This window comes from Megalobrama amblycephala, linkage group LG18 (genome assembly GCF_018812025.1).
Source record: "Megalobrama amblycephala isolate DHTTF-2021 linkage group LG18, ASM1881202v1, whole genome shotgun sequence".
Taxonomy (NCBI): domain Eukaryota; kingdom Metazoa; phylum Chordata; class Actinopteri; order Cypriniformes; family Xenocyprididae; genus Megalobrama; species Megalobrama amblycephala.
In genome coordinates, this window is record NC_063061.1 from 6,886,850 (window position 1) to 6,913,481 (window position 26,632).

At 36.3% G+C, this 26,632-nt stretch overlaps 1 protein-coding gene across 2 annotated transcripts in view; it reads left to right on the forward strand.

The window, feature by feature from the left end:
• Window positions 1–20,507: 20,507 nt before the first annotated feature.
• The window catches only part of LOC125252159 (DNA repair protein RAD50-like), a 105,007-nt gene continuing 98,882 nt past the window's right edge, over window positions 20,508–26,632 (forward strand). For both annotated transcript variants that reach the window (XM_048165254.1, XM_048165253.1), the window contains exons 1-2: window positions 20,508–20,661; window positions 20,887–21,041. In XM_048165254.1, the coding sequence (XP_048021211.1) occupies window positions 20,913–21,041 (129 nt within the window). In that variant the 5' untranslated portion in view covers window positions 20,508–20,661; window positions 20,887–20,912. The remainder of the gene's footprint in view (window positions 20,662–20,886; window positions 21,042–26,632) is intronic.

The following is a 26,632-nucleotide window of genomic DNA, read 5'->3' on the forward strand; positions in this document are numbered from 1 at the left end:
TTGCTCTCATTAAGTTCAAGAGCAGTAACTGGCACTCTGGGGCACGGTTTTGTACCATTTTATTTCAGCCTCTTTATTTGCACCCGCTGTACTGACAGAGTCAAAACACTTAACTTCTCTTGTTGGAGAAATTGCTAATCATGTTGCTTGTCTAATGAAACTTTCAGTTGCCAAGAATAGCAAAGATCTCATTTAAGCAGGTTAACATGTGCCACCCAGATGTTTCCTCTCATCAAGTTCTCTTCCATGATGGCTAGAAGTCATACAGGGGATTTTTGAGATACAAAGAGTCCAATTTCACATTACCACCCACTGCTAAGAGCAATGTCAAGCTTATGACTTGGAACATCAAGGCCCACAAATCCTCTTTGACATGTCGGCGCATATCTGACTCTGGGTCTCCGGCGGGTATTAGATGAGTGCAGAGATTCAACATCGAATTCTAATCCTCCAATTGAGGGCTGCCGTATTACAACGGCCGAGCAGTATGCATCACTCCTATGGTGGATTTGATGTAAAAATCTTTATGTCCATTAAAAGGTATGATTAGTGTGTGTATTTTTATGGGACTCTTGGTTTGTATATGGTCTGTGGTATAGCTATGGTCTTTTGAAGATTTTCCCTGAGGCTCACAATAGACTTCTAATCGAAAAGGCAAGAAAATAGAAAACCCCACAAGGCACCTGATGCGCTTTTCTCTTGCGGTAACGATTCTCTTGAGTGCGTCGTTTTAAAGAGGATAGATTCCCTGGAGAGGGCTATTCATTCTCCCCTCAGTGCCTGCTAACGGATGCTTTAACCTTGGGCAAGCATTGTGTTCTCCTGCCAACATTTTTTTACAGATAATTTTGATTTTACCCAGCACTTTCCTTAAGAAAAACAATACCATGTTTTTTTTTCTGCATTTAAAAAAGGCTGATTTATGCAGTATAAACACATTTCACATTTCCATGGCTTTGTTGGCAAGATAAACTTTTCAATATATTTAGTAAACAGGTTTTTTTTCCCCTGTACATTGTACTCATAGACTGTCAGATAGAATGATTTCTGAAGGATCATGTGACTGATATGCTGAGTTGCAGCTCAAGAACCTCATCAATGTTAAAGACCGTTTTATTCAGGATTCTCTGATGAAAGAAAAAAAGAACAGCATTCATTTGGCATTGAAAGCTTTTGTAACATTATAAATGTCTTTGCTATCACCTTTGATCAATCTTTGACCAGTTGAATGCATCCTTGCAGATTATACTACATTTCAAATTACATCATCACAGTATCTGATATCTTGCTTCATGCTTGATGCTTTCCACAAAAAATTGCCTCAACATCTGATTCTTACTTCCTCAGGTTGCCATATATGTCAGGAAATAGATGAGACTGGGGTGCGTGTGACAAAATTCCTATTCACACATGCTAAATTAAACTAGAAGTCACTCCGTTTCTATTCCTTTGTTGTCTGAATATGATGCTCAAGTCAAATAATATAGTTGTGATGTGCAATCTTTAATGTATGTTTGAAAAAAAGATAGGTTCCTCAAGAAGGCCGCTCAGTGTCACCTCAATACCTGGAAAGTGATGCTTCAGTTAACCTTGAGAAGGTCTTGTTAAGCACTTCTATTGATTATATTTTTGACATCATTTCGATCCTGGATCCTGGATGGATTTCAAGAGCACAGTGTCAGGAATAGTCTGCATCCTGTCTGCTCATGGTCCCTCATACACCGGTAAATGGATTTGACAGGTATGTTGATTGCCTATTCACACACACAAAATGAAGTCACACAAAGTCATTCTACATTTTGCCTCTTCTGGCTGGTTGAAAATGATGGAAATACATCAGCATACATGTGTGTCTTTCTAAAGAATGGTGGGTTATTAAGTCTCAGTATCTGGCAAATTATATTTCTTTGTGTTACATTTTTATAGCTATAACAGTTCTATTTGAATACATTTTAAAAAGTAATTTATTCCAGTGATGGCAAAGCTGAATTTTCAGCATCATTACTCCAGGCTTCAGTATCAGAATGATTTTTGAAAAATCATGTGACATGCTCAATTATTAATAATTGGATTAAATTTTATCAGTGTTGAAAACAGTTCTCTTTCCAAGTGGTACTACTATCAGTTGTAAAAAGAGTCTGGTCATGTGTAAACACACGGCAATAAATCATTGGCTGATGGCAGTCTATGATGTCACACATGGAGATCCCTTAAAAGGGTGCTTGTAATACATGTCATCAGCTTTTTTTTTGTCTTCAGGAGCCGCTTGTTTGTATGCGCTTGTAAGATAACACTCTATTGGAGCACGTTCAACTCCCGAGGAAGTAGTGATGGGTGCTTTCGGAACACTGCTTCATGAAGCTTCGAAACTTTTACGAATCTTTTAAGCATGTCAAAGTCGAACTGCCAAAGTCACGTGATTTCAGTAAACTATGCTTTGATACATTTCAAAACGTTTAGAAATTTCTGTACATATTTCTGAAATTTCTTTAGCTGAGCCATCCATAGAACAAACAAAACAAGCCCTGAAAATTGATAAAAGAACTCAGACACTTCATATTTAATGATATTAGATGATTAGTTAATTGTATTTGATAGATTATACTTTCAATAAAACACTTAAAAACATGCATATAACAGATTTCGTGTCATTTACACAGTTTTGACCGGCAGGAATGTGCCATTTCGAATGCTTCAAACAGTGAATCATTTGGCAAAGCAATTAGTTCAATTAATTTGCAGCTTCGAAAAGCTTCGTTTCTCCCATCACTAGCTGGATGTGCTCATTAGGATGCATTTGTAGTAAGAAGCTCTTTTCTTGTTTGATTCTCTCCCGAGGGATAAAAATCTAGCATTTGCAAAAGTTTATTATGCTCTCAAGGGAGTTGGAGGCACTCATGGTGGCACTCATTCACGGTAAGAAGCTCTGTTCTCACTTGATTCTCAATAGAGTGACAAGAATCTAGCATAGCATGGAACATGTTCTCCTCACAAGAAAGTTGAATGCATTCTTTGTGAACCGCCCCAACCCCCACAACCCCCGCAAGTCTTTTGCGAATATATTATGTCACTCTTGTATTTGCTTCCCTTCTGATTCTGTTAAGGGTTGCATTCTCCCCTTGGAAGTAGTGTTAATATCAAAGGTTGATATATCCTTCCTTTGGTAGGCTACTCCCTCAGGACTTTGTCAAATGCTGACATAGCTGAGCCATTTTTTCTTAGAGCTCTGCTCTTGGGGCCTCATAAGGATGATGCCTGTCCTGTAAGGGAGGGAGGAAGGATGTAAAGGCTGGGACTTCCCTTGCTATACAGGTTGGGTATCTCCTCCTAATATTGGAAGATATTGGCTTGGGGTGTGGTGCCATTATACAGTCTATAGGAGTCATTTTGGATGTGCCCTTGAAGTTGACGTGCTCTGACTCAGGCTAAGTAATCTGTAGAGTCAATTTATGCTTTGCCTATTATGTTTGTGCATATTCACAGCTTAGTGTGGCCAGCATTCCCTCAGCATGGCATAGTGGGTATTGGTTCTCTATAGTGCCAACTCTATGACCCAGCATCTAGGTTACATATTGTAGCAAGGTTAGTTGCAACATGTCCTCCAACCAATACGCCCATATAGGTCGTTTGTCACTTCCCTGAAATATGACTCATAGGAGCGTTTACTAAAGTTGTGCCCCTTTCGACAACAGGACACTTTCATTTTAATTCATGAAATACGACCCATAGAAGCGATTGATAATGTTGCGCCCCTACCGACAACAGGACACTTTCATTTTAATGCATTGTACCCTTTTATCTGCGCCATATTTCGGGTTTTGCGTAGCTCCATTGGTAGAGTATTGCAATATACAACAATATGTATTATAATATATTTGATCCCAGGGCACAGCTGTGCTGATTTAGCGCTGGGGTGGGTGTAGTCGTTAATAAAAAAATGAGTTTTGCTAAATGGAAATTGGACAAATGGCGGGTAAGGGACCATGTAAAAAGTCCACACATTGCATTTAAATGAACATGCATTTTGATTGGTAACGACAGTCATTTCATGACGTCAGACGTAACATGACACTGTCATTATTTTTACGCCAGCTAGAGGGCGCATGACTTTAAAACATAAGTATAGGTCAGAATAAGGTGCTTGAAAAAACAACCTATAAGGAGGAGGACAGTCTCGTTAGTTGATAAGAGAAAAAGGAGGCGGGAACCAGTTAACGACAACAAGACAAAAGTAAAAGCGTCAGCCTCTCACAGACGCCTGCTACACACACATAAACAAAACATAACGTAAATCCAGGTCTTGTCCTCTCTCGTCCTACAATGTCATCGCTCCTCCTTTTATGCTTCCGAGCTCCTCCGTGAGATATGACACCGGTGCGGCGCGCAGGTGATGCTCATTATCAGTCACGGCACTGTCCTGTAACCCGGACACGTATGTAACCCGGTAACCCTTGCCTGCACATCTCCTTCAGACAAAATGTTAATGACATGTATTACGGCTGCCCTTTTATACTCACAGGTGCTCCGCTTGTGATGTCATGGACTGCCCTCTGCCAGTGATTTATTGGCATGTGTTTACACATGCTTCAGACACCGGTCACGCTGATGGTAGGGTCAGAATTTGGTTTAAACAACATGAAAGTATGGATCCATCCAGTCTTGTATCAAAGGGTTTAGGCTGGTGGTGCTGTAACGGTGTGGGCACACTTTTGGCCCCTTATGGCGCTTTTCCACTGTACGGTTCGGTACGGCTCACTTTTTGGCGCTTTTCCACTGCATGGGAGGGCTCGGTATGGAACGGCTTGCTTAAATAGTACCACCTCGGTTGAGGTTCCAAGTATGCCATACCGATACTAAATGTGACGTGTAAACACTGCAGATCACTGATTGGTCAGAGAGAATCAACACTACCAGCATCACTGGATTTGAAACACAAGACAAAAAACCCAGTACATTTAAATAGTCAGTAACAGCCACCGGAGTATCATTTATTTGCGTGACTTTTTTTAAACGACTTTCTTAAAACGATGTTCGCACGCAACTTGAAAAAATAAATGGTTGTTTCGTGGTCAGTAGATGAGGTACAGACTCTCCGAGTAGCGGATCCACGGCAGTAAAGGCGGCGCAACTATAACAATCAGTTTATAATTCCACACTCTTTGAAGCGGCACTAAACTGCAGTGAAAAAAAGCAAACCGAAAGTAAGCGAGCCAAGCCATGCTGAACCAAACCCAGTGGAAAAGCGCCATTAGTACCAACTGACCATAATTTAAATGCCACAGCCTACCTGAGTATTGTTGCTGACCATGTCCATCCCTTTATGACCACAGTGTACTCATCTTCTGATGGCTACTTCCAGCAGGAGAACGCGCCATGTCACAAAGTTCAAATCATCTCAAACTGGTTTCTTTGACATGTCAGTGAGTTCACTATAATCAAACGGCCTCCACAGTCATCTTAATCCAATAGAGCACCTTTGGGATGTGGTGGAACGGGAGATCCACACAGACAAATCCAGTTATAATTATCAATTTTATTTTTCGGCTTTAGTGACCTCAAATCAAAATAATGGGCAGTAATGATATTCATATTCTTGTTCAAAGTCCACTTTAGCACGTGGCTGACACATGCACGGCATGGCACACAAATGAGCATGATTTAATGGAAAGAAGATTAGATATGGCATTTGAATTGAAGAGCAACTTCAAATGACTTTCCCTGTCTAGTCAGACAGCCCTTGCTCTCTAATCAGTCTGGGAACCATTGAGGAGGCAAAAACAGACATTTGCCAAAGTAATGAGTGTCCCTAATGACACCAAGTTCATTTAATTTGTCCACAGGATGGTAATAATTGGACTCCATTATGACCTTGGTGCCGTAATTAAACTGCTGCCTGGTGATATTCTACACACTGGCATGTAGATGTCAGTAGTGATTATCAGCAACGAAAGAAAGAGAGTGACAAGCTACAACTTTTCTGGTAGCCCACAACGACAAGTCTTTTCAAAGGCAGCTACTTTTTCTGAGCATGATATATCATTAGAATAGCAAAGCAATGCAGACAGGTCCATTAGCAGGCCAAAGGCACACGGGGTGGGAGAGCAAATTAATCAAACTCCTCTCTACCATTTAAATGTTTGCTAAATTGGATAGGCGAAAGGGCACGCATTTCAAACAGCAACCAGGCCGCCGTTTGACTTAAGGCTGTGTGGCGAACAAGTGACCTTGGCGTCTAATCATCAGCCGTTTCAACTTTGATGTTTTGACTGACATTTCCGGCAATCCAATTTACACCAGTTCACACTTTTAACAGCCGGTCAATTGGTCCAACACGGTCCAGACATATTTTATTTGGAAATATATTGATTTTTTTTTTCTCACTTGGCCAGCTAATACTGCTCAGCCTCCAACCGAATTAATCTTGTTCAGAGATTGAGCATTATGTTTAATCTCTCGCTTCACCAAGCATTTTCAGATGATAATTGGCAAGTTTTTTCTTGAGAAGATAACATTTCAGGGGAAGAAAAAATTGTGAATGATGAAAATTGAAAGAAAACACTAATGGAGTAAATATTTTTTTTTTAGAAAAGCTTTTTTGTTTCTTTTCAAAGAGGACACAACAGATTGGGCTGTGTTTGTGAAACAGAGGCTGCTCTATGTTCTCTATGCATCTGAACATGGCTAAAAATAGCCCTGAATCATGTGATAACAAATATCATGTGACGGCAAAGAGCATTTGGCAGGAATTCAAGCGTAGAGTGTGCATTGAATATGGGGTCATATAGCCAATAGAACTGTTATGAGACTTCTACTTTCACTAATGACCTTTTTCATTCACCCTTTCCTTCTTGCTGATTACAAATAATATTGAATGTTTTTTTTGGGCAGTTTCTCTGGCTGTAGAATTTTGTTCGGCTTGCTTTCCTATACATCTCTAACCTGAATGAGGAAAAAATAGATAGCAATTCTCAATTCATTCTCATAACAAGTGAAACAGTCACCTTCCTAGCTGCAGCTGGGTCTTACATAAAAAACTTTCAAGTTTTTCATTTCTCTTTGAGTCAGCATGTGGCCTGCCTCTTCAAAGTAATCTTTCATTCAAGCTATAAGGGACATTAATTTAAAGAAAATGTCCTTGTAATCTTTTTTTTATTATTATTTATTTATATATTTATTGAAAGTACCAATGTAAACATAAGTTTTATAGTAGGTCTACATGCTCAAATGTACAGTAGATGATATTTCATATGAGATATTAAAGGATTAGTTCACTTCAGAATTAAAATTTTCCTTATAATTTACTCACCCCCAAGTCATCCAAGATGTTTATGTCTTTCTTTCTTCAGTCAAAAAGAAATTAAGTTTTTTGAGGAAAACATTCCAGGATTTTTCTCCATATAGTGGACTTCACTGGGAATCAATGGGTTGAAGGTACAAATGTCAGTTTCAGTGCAGCTTCAAAGAGCTCTACATGATCCCAGACGAGAAATAAGGGTCTTATCTAACAAAATCTGTTATTTTCTAAAAAATAAAAATTGATATAATTTTTAATCACAAATGCTCATCTTGCACTGCTCTGCGATGAGCCACGCATTATGAAATCACATTAATCACATTGAAAAGGTCACGCATGATGTAGGCAGAAGTACAGAGTTTACAAAGCGAATGTGCAAAGACTAAGTCAAAAAAATAAATAAATAAAAACAAAAAGGTAAACTAACGATGTCGGCCGATTTTTAAAAATTTTGAAGATGAAGGAGAAAATGAGATGGAGTTTTTCGCCCTACCTAGCATGATTACATAATGCGTGGTGCATCGAAGAGCAGTGCAAGACGAGCATTTGTGGTTAAAAAGTATATAAATTGTATTTATTTTTTTAGAAAATGACTGATCGTTTTGCTAGATAAGACCCTTATTCCTCATCTGGGATCATGTAGAGCCCTTTGAAGCTGCACTGAAACTGTAATTTGGACCTTCAACCCGCTGGTAGCTGTTGGAGTCCACTATATGAAGAAAAATCCTGGAATGTTTTCCTCAATAACCATAATTTCTTATCAACTGACGAAAGAAAGACATAAATATCTCGGATGACATGAGGGTGAGTAAATTATCAGGAAATTTTAATTCTGAACTAATCCTCTAAGGAATCTGGATTATTTTCAACCAATGTACTGCAATACTTACGTACTGCAGCTATAGCATGCCGTTGTTGTCCTCAAACAGCATTTTTGACTCTAAAGGAAATGTTCAACCAGTGTAATGATTAACATTTAAATTGTACAATTTCCATCATTTTGATGTTGTAACACCTTCAAACTTCAAGCTTTCAGAGCTCAAGCTTGTGAATTCAACATCAAAGCCATAGAACAAAGATTATTGGAGTGTGTTTTACAAGAAAATATGGTTTCAGTCTTTTCCAATGAGCCTGGGCTGTGTACGGTTGCCAGGGCAATGTTAGGTGATTGCTAACTGGCCCAAGTCAAAGAGCCCAGGATGCTCCTTCACTGTTAATATTTTGTGTTTGTTTTTGAGCATTTCATGTCCAAAATTGGTCCCAAACAACCCGCATAAGTTCTGTCTGTACAGCACAAATGGTGCAGAATGTGATAAAGCTTAAAGCGTTTGCACAACTATCTCATGAGTCTTCAAATGTTTGATCTACTTCTAAAGAAGTTCTCAAACACTTCAGTGGTGCAAACAGTAAGGAATAAAAGGCCAAATAAACAAGTCTACTTTGACTGTAAAACCTCAGCTTTAAAGTATTGGGTCATTCAGTCAAAGCCTGGAAGGAGTTTTTTTTAAGTACCATGAATTTATCTGAGATTCTAGTAAGATGAAAAATAATAACTTGGGGGGACATGGCAGAAGTCTCACCCGGGTCACTGACATCTCCTGAACTCACTGAAGTTCTGGTCTTTGATCCCTAGCTATATGTAGCACCTCATGCAGAACGCTCACGGCCACCAATGTAGGTATATGACATTCTGCTTAATGCAAAATGGAGTAAAGGAATTAAACTACTGCACTGTTAAAGCCCCTTTAAGGCAAGTCAGTCAGCTTGGTGGCCATATTCAAATCATAAAGCCCCTAGGCAACTATTTCCAGCCTTGGAAGTACTGATTGAAAGTGGATAGACCACACTCTACAAAACTGTTGGTCAAATTTGCATTCTAATAATGTACTTCAAATCGAGAATAAAATCTTGTGACCATTAGAAGTTCTTTGGCTCAAACCATGAAACTAAATTTCCATGTCTCCTTCAGAATTCTTGTGAGAAATAAAGAAACTTATCTACTGAATCTACTCTCAAGGTTTTAATTGAGATCCCCAACAACAACAAAAAAAAAAAGAAAAGAAAAAAAAAAAGCATACTTGTATTTAGCAAGAGCACATTAAATTGATCAAATGTGACAATAAAGACATTAATAATGTTACAAAAAAAATCATCAAGAATTCTGGAAAAGTATCACAGTTTCAACAAATGTATTAAGCAGCAAAAGCTGTTGTCAACATTGATAATAATAATAAATGTTTCTTGAGCACCACATCAGCATATTAGAATGATTTCTGAAGGATCATGTGACACTGAAGACAGCTTTGATCACAGGAATAAATTACATTTTAAAATAAAATTCAAATAGAAAACAAAATCTTTTAAACTGTAATCACATTTGACAATATTACTGTTTTTGCATTTCCTTAGATTAAATAAATGCAGTCTTGGTGAGCATAAGAGGCTTCTTTCAAAAGGTTTGGGTTAGTTCAACCAAAAATGAATATTGTCATTAATTACTCACCCTCATGTCGTTCCACACCTGTAAGACCTTCGTTCATCTTCAGAACACAAATTAAGATATTTTTGATGAAATCCGATGGCTCAGTGAGGCCTCCATTGCTAGCAAGATAATTTACACTTTCAGATGCCTAGAAAGCTACAAAAGACATATTTAAAACAGTTCATGTGTGTTTCAACCTTAATGTTATGAAGTGACGAGAATACTTTTTGTGCACCGAAAAAAAATAAAAAAAATAACGACTTTTCAACAATATCTACTGATGGATGATTTCAAAACACTGCTTCATGAAGCTTTGAAAATCTTTTGTATTGAATCTGTTCTTCAGAGCGCCAAAGTCACATGATTTCAGCAGTTAGATACGCGATCCGAATCAATTTGAAACAAAAGATTTGTAAAGCTTCGAACCTTCATGAAGCAGTGTTTTGAAATCAGCCATCACTAGATATTGTTGAAAAGTTGTTATTTTGTTTTTTTTTGGGGGGGCACACAAAAAGTATTCTCGTCACTTTATAATATTAAAGTAGAACCACTGTAGTCACATAAACTGTTTTAAATATGTTTTGAGTACCTTTCTGGATCTTGAGAGCTTCGATGACATTGCTGTCAATGGAGGTCTCACTGAGCCATCAGATTTCATCAAAAATATCTTAATTTGTGTTCTGAAGATGAACAAAGATCTTACGGGTGTAGAACGACATGAGGGTGAGTAATAGATGACATCATTTTCATTTTTTGGGTGAACTAACACTTTAAAAACATCCCAACACCAACCTTTTGAATGTGTTCTTCCTAAGGAACTGGTTTCAGACCAGCTTTAAAGGCACTCCAACCTCACATCTGATGACAAGCAAACTATTGAGATAAATATTAGTTTTTCAAAGTAGTATTATTGATTATATTTCTCTGTAGATTAATCTTACTGCAAGTACAAACAAAAAGCATATAAAAGTATTTACTTCTTTCAACCAGTCTATCAGACACTGCTTTTAATCTCCCAATCAACTGGCTTTTAATCGCATGCCCGATGCCTTCTTTTCTCTATATAGATTTTTTTTTTTTTTTAGATTTCACACACAGCCAATGTCTCCAAATGTGGAGTCTGTGCAGTGAAAGATAGCATCTGTCTTAGCTGAAGCTTGTTAAATCAGTGTTAGTGAGCTGCCTCCTCTCTCGCTGTCTCTCTTTTGTGTAACAGAGCTGTGTAGTGTCTGCTAGAAACCATCCGATTCCCAACGGATCTAGCTGATTTGCTTCCCAACCTACCTCAAAATAACTTCCTGCCCACCGTACCACACTACACCTGCCTGCGCTTTTGTTTCAGGATGCTGAAAAGGAACTTTGCATGTGTGGGCCGCAGGGCTACAGGTACTGAATGCCTTTATATGTTTTGTACATTGCATACTTGTCCTCTATGCAATGGTTCCCTCTTGTTTTTAATGATTACCAAACTAAATTGTTACCTTGCTTTTATGATATGACTCCTTTGAATAATTGACAGTATTTTTTTTCTTTTTCCTTTCAATGCACATTTTTAAAGTAAAAATTTGTAAATAATTTTTGTCCAAATTTTTTATCAATTTTACTGGTAGTCCACTGTATGAAGAATATTTCGGTATAATATGACACAATTTACTTTAAGTGAACTATAGTGTCCTGCACCCACTAGTTAAAAAATAAAAATAAAAATTATATATATATATATATATATATATATATATATATATATATATATATATATATATATATATATATTATATCTAGTGTCTAATAATGTTTGGTTTGACTGTATATATACACAGTATGCATGTATATATATATATATATATATATATATATATATATATATATATAAGGCACTTCTAAATCTAATTATAAAATTATTTTTCAATTATTTTTCTACTCCAATTCATTTTTGAAATATAATTCTTTACACAGTTACTGTCATAACTTGTTTTCATGACAAATTTATTTAAACATTAAATAATTAGTTAAATTAAATAACATTAAATAGTTAAAGTCCCCCTGTTGTCAATTATTTTATCACTTAAAACTCATCTTTGATCACCAAAATGACATATTTAAACATTTTTTTCCCAGTGAAATGTTTTTTTTTTTTCATGCCTTAACATAGCTTGAATATAACTCTACACCCTTGCCTAATTTAATATTCACGGATTGATGAATATGCTAATTAGCCCCGCCTCCACTCGCTCACTGCAGCTCAGAAGAGTCTACTGTTGCTGTAGTGACGAGCATATGCTTATATATTGCTATATATGCGTATTGCTATATATGCTTATATATATATGCTTATATATTGCAAAATAAGCTATATATTCTTATTTAACTGTATAGTGTTACATAAAAAACCTTTGTGCATAACGTTACCATCTGAAAACCTGCAGACGCTGCTCAGTAGCCTACATTAACTAAATGCACATCCTTGAATGAGCGCGGATTTTCAGCGTATTTACTTGAACTCATCAGGTAGGCTAATATCTATGGTTTAATCCATTCCAGACCTAGCCAAAATAAGATTTTATAATGGACTGAATAAAGTTTTCTCCGAACTTGACGTGTGATGCCACGCTGCCTGACATATGCACATGAATCACAGTCACACGCACCCACCCAGAGCAATATTGTTTTAGCTATGTTTTATAGTATTAAAATATTTCGAAGGACAAAAACATGAACTTTATTGGCTTTACTTCAAATCAGCTTAGCTACTTTGCCGTTATATGTGCTCGCACACTTGGCACAGCCCTTGCGACGGTTCTGTCGGACACATAACAGTAATTAACTTTATTAGCCTTTTGCTTGACTACGTTATCAAACAACTAATAATAAATATATCTGAGAGTCAGACAGCTGACTTCTAACAATCAGTATCCCAAACGCTTTGAACAACTCAAAACATCAGTGGAGAAAGGCAAATAGATCATCATAACAACATAATATACATCATAGACTCGCTATATTGATAAATCTACACAATTTTTCATATTAACAGAAAATTTACCTGGATAACCTGGCTTCTTTTGAGACTTTCCTGCTTCAGAGCAGTCATAGTTAATGATATGCTTAAGCCTGCCGGCATGTTGTTGTGATTGGTTAAAAGGTAGTCTGTGACATCACAAACACCCACAAGGTTTAGACTGTCTTTGGTTTACTGCAGTTTCAAACATAAAATACTCAGCAATGGTGCTGACTTATGAATTTGCACATGGTTTGTCTTAAAGCATATTAAAAACACTACATGGACATAAAAACTTGATTTTCACCACAGGGGGACTTTAAAATAATAAAAGGTATTACTAAGAGATAAACTAAATATAATGAATATATAAGCCAATTTAATGCATATATATTTATATTTAGTATATATTTAGTAAAATGCTCCCCTCTAGTGTTCATTTCTCTAGTTATCTAACATGCTGTGGACACCAAACGACTTGCCTGAGGTAAATGTAATGCTATGTGAGATTTATTGATGTGGTTGAAACACTGGTTGAGAGATTACACGTAAACATATCTATAGATCATCTGTTCTTCTTCTGTGCTTTTTCCTGTTGTGGCAGTTAGCAAATTGTGCTGAATATATATGGCTTTATGGCTTTCATTTTCTAGCAGTTTCAGAGCAAAATGGTTTTGGAAAATATTTATTTCATTTGATAATTGTATTTCAAATGATAAAAGTATTTTTCATGCATTCTTCATAACAATACAGATCAATTTCTATATCTTTTTGAAGTTCACTTTTTAAACTTTTTTCACTTCAGCAATAATCTGCCAAAAAATAATCAGCAAAAATCTTGAATGCTACAAAGCATTCAAGATTTATGACAGTTTTTATGACCATTTTCATACAGCATAAATATAATTTAGTACCATAAAATCCACCTAAAAATACAAAACATTAAATTAAAAAAAAACATTATCGAACTAAAATACAGTACATTCATTTCACTAAAAAAATAAAATAAAATTTCTTGACCGCCACACGAGAGGGTTAAAAAGTGTTTTCTCAACATTGCACTGATGAACACATTAATTATTATTTTAATTATCACACATTGAGTCATTTAACCATGCATTACTGTCTTTTGTCTTTCAAACACATTAAAATCTTCAAATTCACGACATTTCATATTAACATGCAATGCAGGGATTCCCCAAATTTTTTGTCAGCTGAACTTCTTTGAACTAATATATTTACTTGAAGTATCCCTTTTCAAGTTTTCAAGATTTCTGGCCAATAATATTAATAATGATAAAATTACTCTGTTTCACTGTTCTCTGATGTAGGTCACATGACATGTACAAAATATTTACTTAGTTTTTTGTAATGTAATTTAGATTCAATAACTGACTACAATTTGTAAGTAATCTACTGATGCTTTCAAGTACAGCTTTAGGGGACATTTTTGTGGAAATCTCATGTATAACTATATTACATAATCATCACAAAAAGTATTATTTTCAATACAAAATCAATATCAAATTTTCAAGTATTAGACATATCATGCCCGACAATGTCTCACACAAGCAAGATGGCCAAAGAGGACTATTTATTTCACTAACTTGTTTTATAGGGCAAATACAGCCAGACAGGAAATAGAAACTAATAAAAGTTAATCTGTGCTACTTTTAAGACATAATCTTGTAACTTACTACTTGCTTCATAATCTAATCACATCCAACCTCATTTCACTCAAAGCTATTTGTTCTGTTTAAATGAAGTGGCAGCCCATGGTAGTTTGAGGGACACTGCCCTCTACTGCCAACTTTACTACCTGAACAAGTTGTCTACACCCTAAAAATAAAGGTTCTTTATTGGCATCTATGGACCTTAAACATCCATGGAACCTTGTCATTGCACAAAAGGTTCTTTATAGTGGTTTTTCAGAATATTAAAATGTTCTTTACACTATGAAAAAATAGGTTCTTTTAAGAACTATTCAGTGAAAGGTTCTTTGGGGAACCTAAAATAGATTGTTAATGGCATCGCTGCAAAACCTCCTTTTGAAACCTTTCTTTTTAAGACTGTAAATAAATAAAGTGCACCAAAATCACATCAAAGAGAAAGCTTCCCAAGTTATGGTCACACATTATTATTTATTGCAGTATTATTAAAGAAATCACATAGTGGTCGAAAGCACTTATCATTATTAGATGTCAACTTTTTGGTTGTCCTGGTAAGCCATTTACTATATAAAAGCAAGAGCTATTTAATGCAATCAACTAAACAGAAGTCAAAGTGAATGAATCAAAAGTCACCGCTGGTTAGGCATTTGGACATCCAGTCCTGGAAAAATGCGAAACATCGACGGATGAACGTCAACTCTTGATTAGTCCTCAAATTAACTTTGCGAACCATGACTTTGTCTTTTATACAGTGTTCTCCCATCTTGCATAAAGGGAAGAAAAATACACATACCTGAATACATCATTGGGCCAACTTCCAAAACACATATGAGAGACAGGGAGAAAGACAGCTCTCTTACCGAATTGTGAAGGAGAAATCTGATATTGTGCTGTAAGAGTCTAAGGGCAGTGCGTGGTTCGACAGCACCATCTTGATCAGTGATTTCTGCTGAAACTAATGTCTTGAGAAGCTCTTGAGCAATGAACTCTTTACAGCTGCACATCTGAAAGAAAAAATCTTGCTCATATATGTTATATAATATCTCAAACACTTCAAATTTCAGTTTCACTCACCTCTCCGCTTTCAATACGCACATTAGGTATGTACATTAGGTTCATGTCCTTTAAAAGATGCAAGAAATTACAGTGTGGATCTTTAAAAAAATAAGGTTTGTTTATATTGTAAATGTAGAAATTTCAAGGGAAAATTGACAGTCTTTTTTAAGGATGCATCTCAACCAGCTCCCTAGTTCAGCAGTCAAGGCATTGATCAGGGAGTTGGGCTGTCTCAATCGCGAAACTCTTCCAAATGTTAGCTGAAATGTATGCTCCCTAAAAAGTAACGGTTTAATGATCTATAGCAAAATAACGCAAGCTTTGGAACACAGAGAATGGAAAGCACAGGATTGTGGGATATCAAAGGCAGCAGAGGATACATTTATGCTGCCTTCAAACATCGATCAGAGATGAAGATTATCTCAGGAGACAGGACGTGATCTAACACTGAATTCAGACATGACTTGATGTCTTCCTATCTTGGCATTTCAGCTTTCGGATGCAGCCCATGTTTCCAAAACAGAAGGTCTGAGAGCGAAACATGAATCACGTGAGCAACACACTGATGTTCACTATAGACACGCATACTATAGATGTGTATTTAAAATACAAACCATATGTCAGCATAAACGTACATCACTAGACAGGTAATGTACATAATATTGCTAACATTTATAATTTGTTTTTGGCTGAAATGTTGAATGTACATGTAACAAGCAAAGTATTTGGACCAATAACGCACCTTTTCACAAGATGTAATATAAGTCTCTGGTGTCCCCAGAATGTGTTTGTGAAGTTTCAGCTCAAAATACCCCACAGATCATTTATTATAGCTTGCCAAATTTGCCCCTATTTGGGTGTGAGCAAAACCACGCCATTTTTGTGTGTGTTCCTTTAAATGCAAATGAGCTGCTGCTCCCGGCCCCCTTTCCAGAAGAGGGCGGAGCTTTAACAGCTCAACAACAACAAAACTGCAGAATCTCACGCAGCCAAAATGAGGATTGTCAGTAACAGTGTTCAGCCTTACATTGTTCAAACCGTCAACACTGATGGAGAGACTCAGGAAGAAGTTACAACTTTTAGAATGAAACTGGACGTTTCTGAATGGTTAGTGGATAAATTTATGTAGTTGCTGTGGAGTTGATTCAACTCATTGACTAGCATGTGCCGTCATGGTAATCTTTTGCACAAATCCAGCGTTGAATTGACCCTCGTTTGTGAAGCAATCCAGCATAAAATGACAGCATGACAACAACACTCTACGACAACAACTCTTCCTCTTCTCTAAAGCAGCCCAACATGGCCTCACCCCCTTTGTTGTGTGTTCTCGGGGGCGGGGTTTATGTAAATTTTGGGGTTTGTGATGTCACCAACCCGGGAAGGAGCTTGTAGTCCCTACCAGCTGTTTGTTGTAGCCCTTAAAAAGCGATTTCTGCAAAAGAAAATATCTCCCTTTGCATTGAACTTTGCGTGTCATAACTTTGCAGGTGTTGTTTATGATCAAACAGCAACATTACACACTAATTAAAGTTAAAAAAGTGAAATCATAATCAAGGACCCCTTAAAATGTTGCTGGAAATAGTGTCCCAATGTAGTGAGCCAGGGTCTTTACTGTCCTTACCAGTGCCTAAATTCATGTACGCAATATATTGATTCACGAGGAAGCTAGGGAGCTGATTGAGATGCACCCTAAGTAAGATTGTCATGTTTATGTTCACTGAGCATGTTACTTACAAATGTGAAGAGATGTGCATAATCCATGAGGTCTCTAAGATGGTGAAGTGCCTCACGTATAGTGTCATCTCCCTTACCCATGTGCTGCAATGCTATACAGAAAAACAGCACAGTTGGAACAGTTTTTTGGGAACATTTTTCTCTATTGCCTTCAAAATATTCAAACTTTAAACTACTTGTAATTGAACACCTTCAAACTACTTTAAACTGAAAACCTTTAAAGGTGCCGTAGAACGTCTTTTTAAAAGATGTAATATAAGTCTAAGGTGTCCCCTAAATGTGTGTGTGAAGTTTCAGCTCAAAATACCCCATAGATGTTTTTTTTTTATTAATTTTTTAACTGCCTATTTTGGGGCATCATTAAATATGAGCCGATTTAGGCTGCGGCCCCTTTAAATGCTCACGCTCCCGCCCACGGAGCTCGCGCTTGCCTTTAACAGCATAAACAAAGTTCACACAGCTAATATAACCCTTAAAATGGATCTTTACAAAGTGTTCATCATGCATGCTGCATGCATACATCAGATCATGTGAGTAAAGTATTTATTTGGATGTTTACATTTGATTCTGAATGAGTTTGATAGTGCTCCGTGGCTAAAGCTAACATTACACACTGTTGGAGAGATTTATAAAGAATGAAGTTGTGTTTATGCATTATACAGACTGCAAGTGTTTAATAATGAAAATAACGATGGCTCTTGTCTCCATGAATACAGTAAGAAACGATGGTAACTTTAACCACATTTAACAGTACATTAGCAACATGCAAAGAAATATTTAGAAAGACAATTTACAAATATGACTAAAAATATCATGATATCATGGATCATGTCAGTTATTATTGCTCCATCTGCCATTTTTCGCTGTTGTTCTTGCTTGCTTACCTAGTCTGATGATTCAGCTGTGCACATCCAGACGTCCTGCCCTTGTCTAATGCTTGAACATGAGCTGGCATATGCAAATATTGGGGGCGTACACTAGGGCTGGGCGATATATCGCATGCAATTGTCACGCGCATTTCGTCAGTAAAGCCGGTTCCCTGATTACCGCTAAATCGCCATCACCTGCTTTCAAATGGAGCGGCATTTAATAGACAGAGCCGTAGATCACTGACAAGCCATGCAATATCGCGTTCATTATCGCAGATGAATCGCCTTCGATAATGAACTCGATATTGCGTAGCTTGTCAGTGAACTACGGCTCTGGCTATTAAATGCCGCTCCATTTGAAAGCAGGTGATGGCGATTTAGCGGTAATCAGGGAACCGGCTTTACTGACGAAATGCGCGTGACAATCGCATGCGATATATCGCCCAGCCCTAGCGTACACCCCGACTGTTACGTAACAGTCGGTGTTATGTAGAGATTCGCCTGTTCTTCGGAGGTCTTTTAAACAAATGAGATTTATATAAGAAGGAGGAAACAACGGTGTTTGAGACTCACTGTATGTCATTTCCATGTACTGAACTCTTGTTATTTAACTATGCCAAGATAAATTCAATTTTTAATTCTAGGGCACCTTTAAAGTTCAAGATTGTAAACTTCTTTAAACTTTCTGGTCAGGCTTTCTCAAAATTTGTCTTGACAAACTTTTTTTTTTTTTTTTATCTAGTATATTCCTGTGATGTAAAGCTGAATTTTCAGCATCATTACTCCAGTTTTCAGTGTCACATGATCCTTCAGAAATCATTCTAATTTGCTGATTTGCTGCTCAAGAAACAATATTCTTATTATCAATTACAACTGAAAACTTTTTGTGGAAACTGTAACACTCTACCATTCAAAAGTTTGAGGCAAGGAAGATTAAATAAATAAATAAAACTTTTATTCAGCATGCCATGGACACATTAAAGACATTTATAATGTTACAACATAATTTTATTTGATTATTTATTTTATTTTGAACTTTCTGTTTATCAAAGAATCCTGAAAATATCTTAAAGTTTCCACAAAAACAGTAGCAACATTTGGATATTAATAAGAACCATTAACAAGAGAGCACCAATAATAATTGATAACAACTGAGCACCAAATCAGCAAATTAGAATGATTTCTGAAGGATCATGTGACACTGAAGACTGGAGTAGGCCTAATGATGCTGAAAATTAATCTTTGATCACAGTAACAATACAATAAATTAATGTTTTTGTTTTTGTTTTATAGAAAACAGTTATTTTAAATTCTAATATGTTTTTTTCTCCCATTAAATAAATGCAACATTGGTGAGCATAAGACACTTCTTTCAAAAACATTAAAAAATCTTCATTCTTCCTTACAAACTGTAGATTCTGGGTTGTTTCTATCCTCGCCCTCGTGACTCTACTCACACTCATATCAGGTTCGACTTGATGATCTCCGTTTTCTATAAATCTACTTAAAAAACGTAGTTGGTAAACTGAACATCCTTATAAAACAGCAGCGGAACACCACCACCAAGTGGACGGATGTGGTAATGCCGAAAGAATGTGATTTAAACAACAAAATATGCCGAAAAAACAGTGATTTTGAAATTATATATTTGTATAAAATATAATTGAGAAAATATGCAATTACGAAATTTTTGCCGTTTTGAGAAGCCACTGTAATATAAAATGTGACTCCACACATCAGAATACTGAATTCAAAAGGTTTATAATATGGTCAGTGAATTGTGAAAATGATATTGACCCTACTTTGGAGTACTTACAGACCAGAAACAGCATGAGAGGGAAGGTTGTGCAGATCTGAGCGATTGTGGGTGGAGGTTTGCAGGTCTCTGTTCACTGTGAGCCTTTGAAATCCTTGAACACGCGAAGACGATTTGACCATTTCACACATGCTTAATGCTCTGCAGCCACATCTACAAACCAAACTTGGTCGTGTTCACGCTGAATCTATTAAACTGACAAGACGGTTTCCTCAGGAGAGATGCATGAGCATTTGAAATGTTTTGATAAGCTTCATGTGCTGCTACTAGTAACCCATACTACTGCTAGTCTTACATTGGCTGTGTTCAAAATAGCACACTACTTCAACAAATCCTGCTTTAATGTAGGCCATAATATGAATAATACTACAAAGTTAACTTTTTGATAATTCAGGTGTAGGAAGTGTCCTTAAAATCAAAACAAGTTCATTAAATTAAATTGAAACAAGTGAATATAATTTATTTTTCAATATTATTTAATTATAAACACAATATATATTTTATGTATTCGTTATTAAATAAAAAAAAAAAAAAAAAAAAAGAATCGCTCTTTTTTATTTATTATTAAATTGCATTGTGGGATATGTAGTTTCTAGATGATTCTCGTGACGCGGAGTTGAATACGGAAGAACGTCACTGCGCCGACGCGGGAAACACACGCCTGCCTGACTGACTGCCTACCTGCAGTCTAAACAAACTATTACAGTTTACGTGGAGATTACAGCGGGTTTTTTTATCCTGTGTGAGTTATTTTAATGAAATTTTATGCAATATTATAGCCATGTTAATGTATTTATTGTATTTTTGCTAGCTAGTTGCACTTTATAACGACTCTCTCGACATTATAAATGACTGTTTTATGCATATGTTGTTGTACTGTCAATATCATTTTCAAGTTCTGGTTATCTAAATGTGAAGTTTTAATTGTGTGCACTGACATTTAATTGTACTTTTATGTCATTTCAAGGCAACAAGTCAAAGCACTGGTCCAAAATGTCCAAGATTGAAAAGATGAGTATTCTGGGAGTGAGAAGTTTTGGAGTTGAGGATAAAGACAAACAAGTGATCTCCTTCTTCAGCCCTCTGACGGTGCTTGTGGGACCTAATGGAGCTGGAAAAACGGTTTGTATTTTGCTGCCAGTCTTTATGTGAGTGTATAATTTAAATGTAGGTGAGACAGTTATTATAAGAGATTTATACAGGTCTGCACACTAACATTTGACAGTGGTGGAGAGCTTTAAGTCACCATAAAAGGAAAATGGACAAATCTTTTTAATGGAATATTGCAGTATTTATTATAAAAGATTTATCCATGCACTTCTGTTCTCTGATGACGTGAGGGCGGGACCTGTCAGTTACATGAGATAGAACAATAGCAAACAACAGCCAATCACAATCAATGCTGCGTTCACACCATGTCCTAATTACCGTAATTTAGATAAATTCTGCTCAGAGCTGTTCACGTCTTCAGACTTGGAATTATGTGGTAACACTAATCTTCAACGGTCATATTATCATAGATTTCACACTATTCAGATTTTACAAGTTGTCATTTCAAATTCTATGGGGATGTGAACACTTTTGTAAACTCTGAATCTTGTGATGGGATGAATGCACCTCAATTCCCGATGAAGAAAATCAAGCCCTGCCCAGCATTTATTCTTATTTGAAGAGCCGTTTCACTCTGATATACGTCACAATAGGGAAGAAAACACTATAACTTCCATTTCATGCCAACTTTAAAAGGAAAAATGTAATGACAGGAACCGTTGTAAATGTATGTTCCATATAATCTTATAATTCTAATTATATGAAAGATAAAATACAAAAAAAAGTACTTTTATACTTAAAGGGTTAGTTCACCCAAAAATGAAAATTATGTCATTTATTACTCAGCCTTATGTTGTTCCACACCCATGAGACTTTCATTCATCTTCAGAACACAAGTTATTTTTGATGAAATCTGAAAGATTTCTTTCCCTCCATTGACATCTACGCGACTTTGACGCTTTAAAAGTTCATAAAGAGATCTAACTAAGAGATATAACTAATACATGTGAATTGAGCGATTTAGTCCAAATATTCTGAAGAGACTCAATTGCTTTATATGATGAACAGATTAATTTAGGCTTTTACTCACATATAAACACTGATCAGCGAACAAACAGCTGTGTAACACAGGAGAATGAACCTCATTGGTTCTCAAACATGCTTGAGATTTACCACTGAAGTGTGAGTTGTTTATATGTGAATAAAATCCTAAATTCAATCTATTCATCATATAAACTGATCGTGTCTCTTCAGAAAATTTGGACTAAACTGCTCAATTCACATGGATTAGTTTGAACACAATCTCTATGAACTTTTTGAAGCATCTAAAAAGTGTTAGTTGCGTCACTGTCAATGGAGGGATTTCTCAGATTTCATCAAAAAGACCTTAATTTGTGTTCTGAAGATGAACAAAAGACTTATGGGTGTAGAACGACATGAGGGTGAGAAATTAATGACAGAATTTTCTTTTTTGGGTGAACTAACCCTTTAAGTGTCCTATATTGCTTTTTATGCCTGAAATAATATAAAAATTATTTTGTTTCTTTTTACCACTATGAAGAATTGATAAATATTGTTTTATTGTTGATTTTTCAATATATTTAAACTCTAATGGATAAAAAAGTCATATATAAAATATCCACCTTATTTCCTGACGAGCCTACTGCATTTTAGATTATGGGTGTCACTTACCATTTCACAAAATTAACGGAATGCATAGCTGACATTAAAAAAATGGATGACCAGTAATTTCTTACTACTAAATTAAAAAAAAACAGAGATTCTAATATTTAGAACAAAAACTTCCTCACATAACAACCTAGAATACTGTCTAACACTTGATGGCTGCTCTTAAGTCTTCGTCGTCAGTTAGGAACCTGGGTGTGCTCTTTGATACCAATCTTTCTCTTGAAGGCCATGTTACTAGCATCTGTAAAAACGCATTCTTCCATCTTAAAAATATATCTAAACTACGACATATGCTCTCAATGAAGAATGCAGAACAGGTAGTTCATGCGTTCATGACCTCAAGGCTAGATTACTGTAACGCTTTACTGGGTGGTTGTTCTGCTCGCCTGATAAACAAACTACAGCTCGTACGAAATGCAGCAGCTAGAGTTCTTACTAGAACCAGGAAGTATGACCATATTAGCCCGGTTCTGTCAACACTGCATTGGCTTCCTGTTAAACATCGTATAGATTTTAAAATCTTACTACTTACCTATAAAGCACTAAATGGTTTAGCTCCCCAGTACCTGAGGGAGCTCTTAATGCATTATAGTCCTTCACGTTTATTGCGTTCTCAGAATTCAGGCCAGCTGATAATACCTAGAATATCAAAATCAACCGCAGGCGGTAGGTCAGGGGTCATCAACTATATTTGTCCAAGGGCCAGAATTTTTCTTCTGCAGACACTGTAAGGGCCAGATACTCGTAATATAAAATAAAATTCGAATTGTATCCTAATATGTTATTATTTGATATACTAATTCTAATTCCAAATTTATGTTATTTTTTACATATTACCTGTACTGCAGCAAGCCACCAGGGGGCGATAGCGATATTTTAGACTTCATATTTGTGAGGGTGTCAAGCTGTCCATCACTGTCACGCAATTGTGCGCAAATCCCAGGCAAGGAAAATTTTGACATTTGTGAAAAAATGAGCACGTGAAACAATAAAAGATGTTCAATGAGAGCAATGCGTTTATCGTCATTCTTGACTGAAGGCAGGCTATGGCACAAGCTACTTTTCAGAAGGCTTTTTTTTTTTCGTTAGATTTAAAAATAAATAAATATGGAACGGACCCGAATATTCGGTTCGGTGGGTATATTTGGTCGATTTGAAAATTTGACATTCGAATATTCGTTTTTGTTTTATTTTTTGCACACCTGGGATCCCCCGCGAAACGGTTCTCATTCCCCCTTGAATAAGGCCGGCGACACACTGGCTGCGTGAGTGTCTCAGCTGCGTGGAGCCACGCGGAAAACGTGTGCATGCTAGAAATAGAACCGACTCGTGTTCCAGCAACGGGAGTGTTCAGAACAGCAGAGTTTGTATGGACCGAAGTGCATGTCTGAGCTTGTGTTTTGTTGCTTTGACATTGTGGAAAATAGAATAATAGAAACAAAATGTATTAGCATTTTTTACCCGTTATTATCAGTCTAAATTAATCTTGTTTTTAATTTAACTTAATTTCGTTTTTGTTTATTTAAATTTCGTTTTTCTTTATTTAAATTTTGTTTTTTCTTTATTTAAATTTTGTTTTTTCTTTATTTAAATTTCGTTTTTCTTTATTTAAATCTACCCTTCTGTGCCAATTTGTTAGTCAGAAAAATATTAGACTACCTTAAAAGTATTGCTTAATTTAACAGACCTGTGTGTGTGCATTTTATATCACTAGTGCAGTGTCCGTTCTCGGAGCATAAGCCCTGCCTGCATGAGGTGCGCCGCTTCCCGCTCGCGCTGCTCTAACTGTAGTTTACTAAAAGTTTATTAATTCTGAATGTGTCGCGTCTCGCGTGTCCATCTATATTGCACCAAATGCGACACTGCACTCCCTTGTGAAGTCGATTGGATGAACGGTTCTCGGAATAATAAAAATGCAAACAGACATACAGACACAGATTCCTGCCTTTATTAGAGAGAAAAATATGTTCAGCCCCTCTCTCCGAAGCTTCAAATAGTCGATGTTCATTTCTACCGAAGCTTCGAAGCTCAAAAAATGGTATTCGGACCAGCCCTAAACTTTTTCCTCTTACAAGGCTATTCCTGAATTCAGTATTATTCTGGGGGCCGGATGGAAATCTCTGGCGGGCCGGATTTGGCCCGCGGGCCGCCAGTTGACGTTGCATGCGGTAGGTCCTTCTCCTATTTAGCACCTGAACTTTGGAACAGTCTTCATAGCACTGTTCGGGAAGCAGACACACTCTGTCAGTTTAAATCTAGACTAAAAACACATCTGTTTAAACTTGCATACACATTATCTACTTCTATAAATCAATTCATGTAAATTGTTAGGCTGCATAGATTAGGTCAGCCGGAACCGGGAACACTTCCCATAACACCTGATGTACTCGCTACATCATAAGAATGGTGTCTACGCTAATATTAGTCTGTCTCTGTTTATCCTGAGGTTTGCTGTAGTCTGCCAGATCCAGGCCATATCCAGATGAGATGAAGGACCTGCATCTAGACATGACGATAACACAGCCCTGACCTTTCAACTAAACTATCCCCTGCGAAGGCCTCCTTCCCTTTCCTTTCCCTATGTATAGATAAAACGTTATCAAAATTATTCCAGTTCGCATAGATCCGCGGACACAACTAATTTTTCTGTATTATGCGGACCAGTAAAGTAATTTGGCAAATATCGTTTTTTTTAAGCTTTTGCGCACATACAAACTCAAACACGCAAGAATGCATTAAAGGTATTCGGTTTTCAGTAGGAAAAGTGTCATTTAAGCAGCCTCTAAAAGAATAATTAACAATTTTTACAATGGAAATGATTCAATCAAAAACCAACTTTAGCTCGATAATAATTTTCCTATCGTCACTGTGAAGCGGCTTTGAAACAATATGTATTGTGAAAAGCACTATATAAATGAAGATGACTTGACACTTGCGGTTCGGGAATGTTCCATTCAAAAAGACTGAAACAAATCATTTCAAATCATAAGGGTGTGCTACAATTAGGGTTGCAAAATTCCGGGAATTTTCAAAGCTGGAAACTTTCCATGGGAATTAACAGGAATATATGGGAATTAACAGGAATATATGGGAATTAACAGGAATATATGGGAATTAACGGGAATCAATGGGAATAAACAGGGAATTTGCAAAATTACAGGTTAGCCTATAACAGGGTACTTCAATGTAGTTGAAAAGAGCATCTTGCAGCATAATTTTGGTTAAAACAACCATATTTAATGCAATTTTAGTTTAATTTTTAGCCTGCACATTCCTCAATCACATTCACACAGCACATTACTTACTGCAGGGCTATTGAGGACACACCCCCTGTGCATCCCCCAGTCCATAACATGCACATTTGATCAAAAATACAGAAAAAAAACTGTAATAACTAAATTTAAAATAATGTTTTTTCTATTTTGATATACATAAAAATATAATTTATTTCTGTGATGGTAAAGCTGAATTTTCAGCATCAGTTCTCCAGTCTTCAGTGTCACATGATCCTTCAGAAATCATTCTAACATGCTAATTTGATACTCCGTTATCAATGTTGGAAACAGTTGTGCTGCTTAATATTTTTTATAACCTGTGATACTTTTTTTAGGATTCTTTGATGAATAAAAATTTAAAGAACAGCATTTATTTAAAATAGAAATCCTTTTGTAACAATATACACTACCGTTCAAAATTTGGAGGTCAGTCATTTTTTTTCTTTCTTTTTTTTGAAAGAAATTAATACTTTTATTTAGCAAGGATGTGTGAAATTGTAAAAAAGTGATATTAAAGTGATATTGTTAGAAAAGATTTCTATTTTGAATAAATTCTATTCTTTTTAACTTTTTATTAATCAGTGAATCCTGAAAATAGTATTGCAGGTTCCAAAAAATATTCAGCAGCACAACTGTTTCCAACAATGATAATAACTGAGTATCAAATCAGCATATTAGAATGATTTCTGAAGGATCATG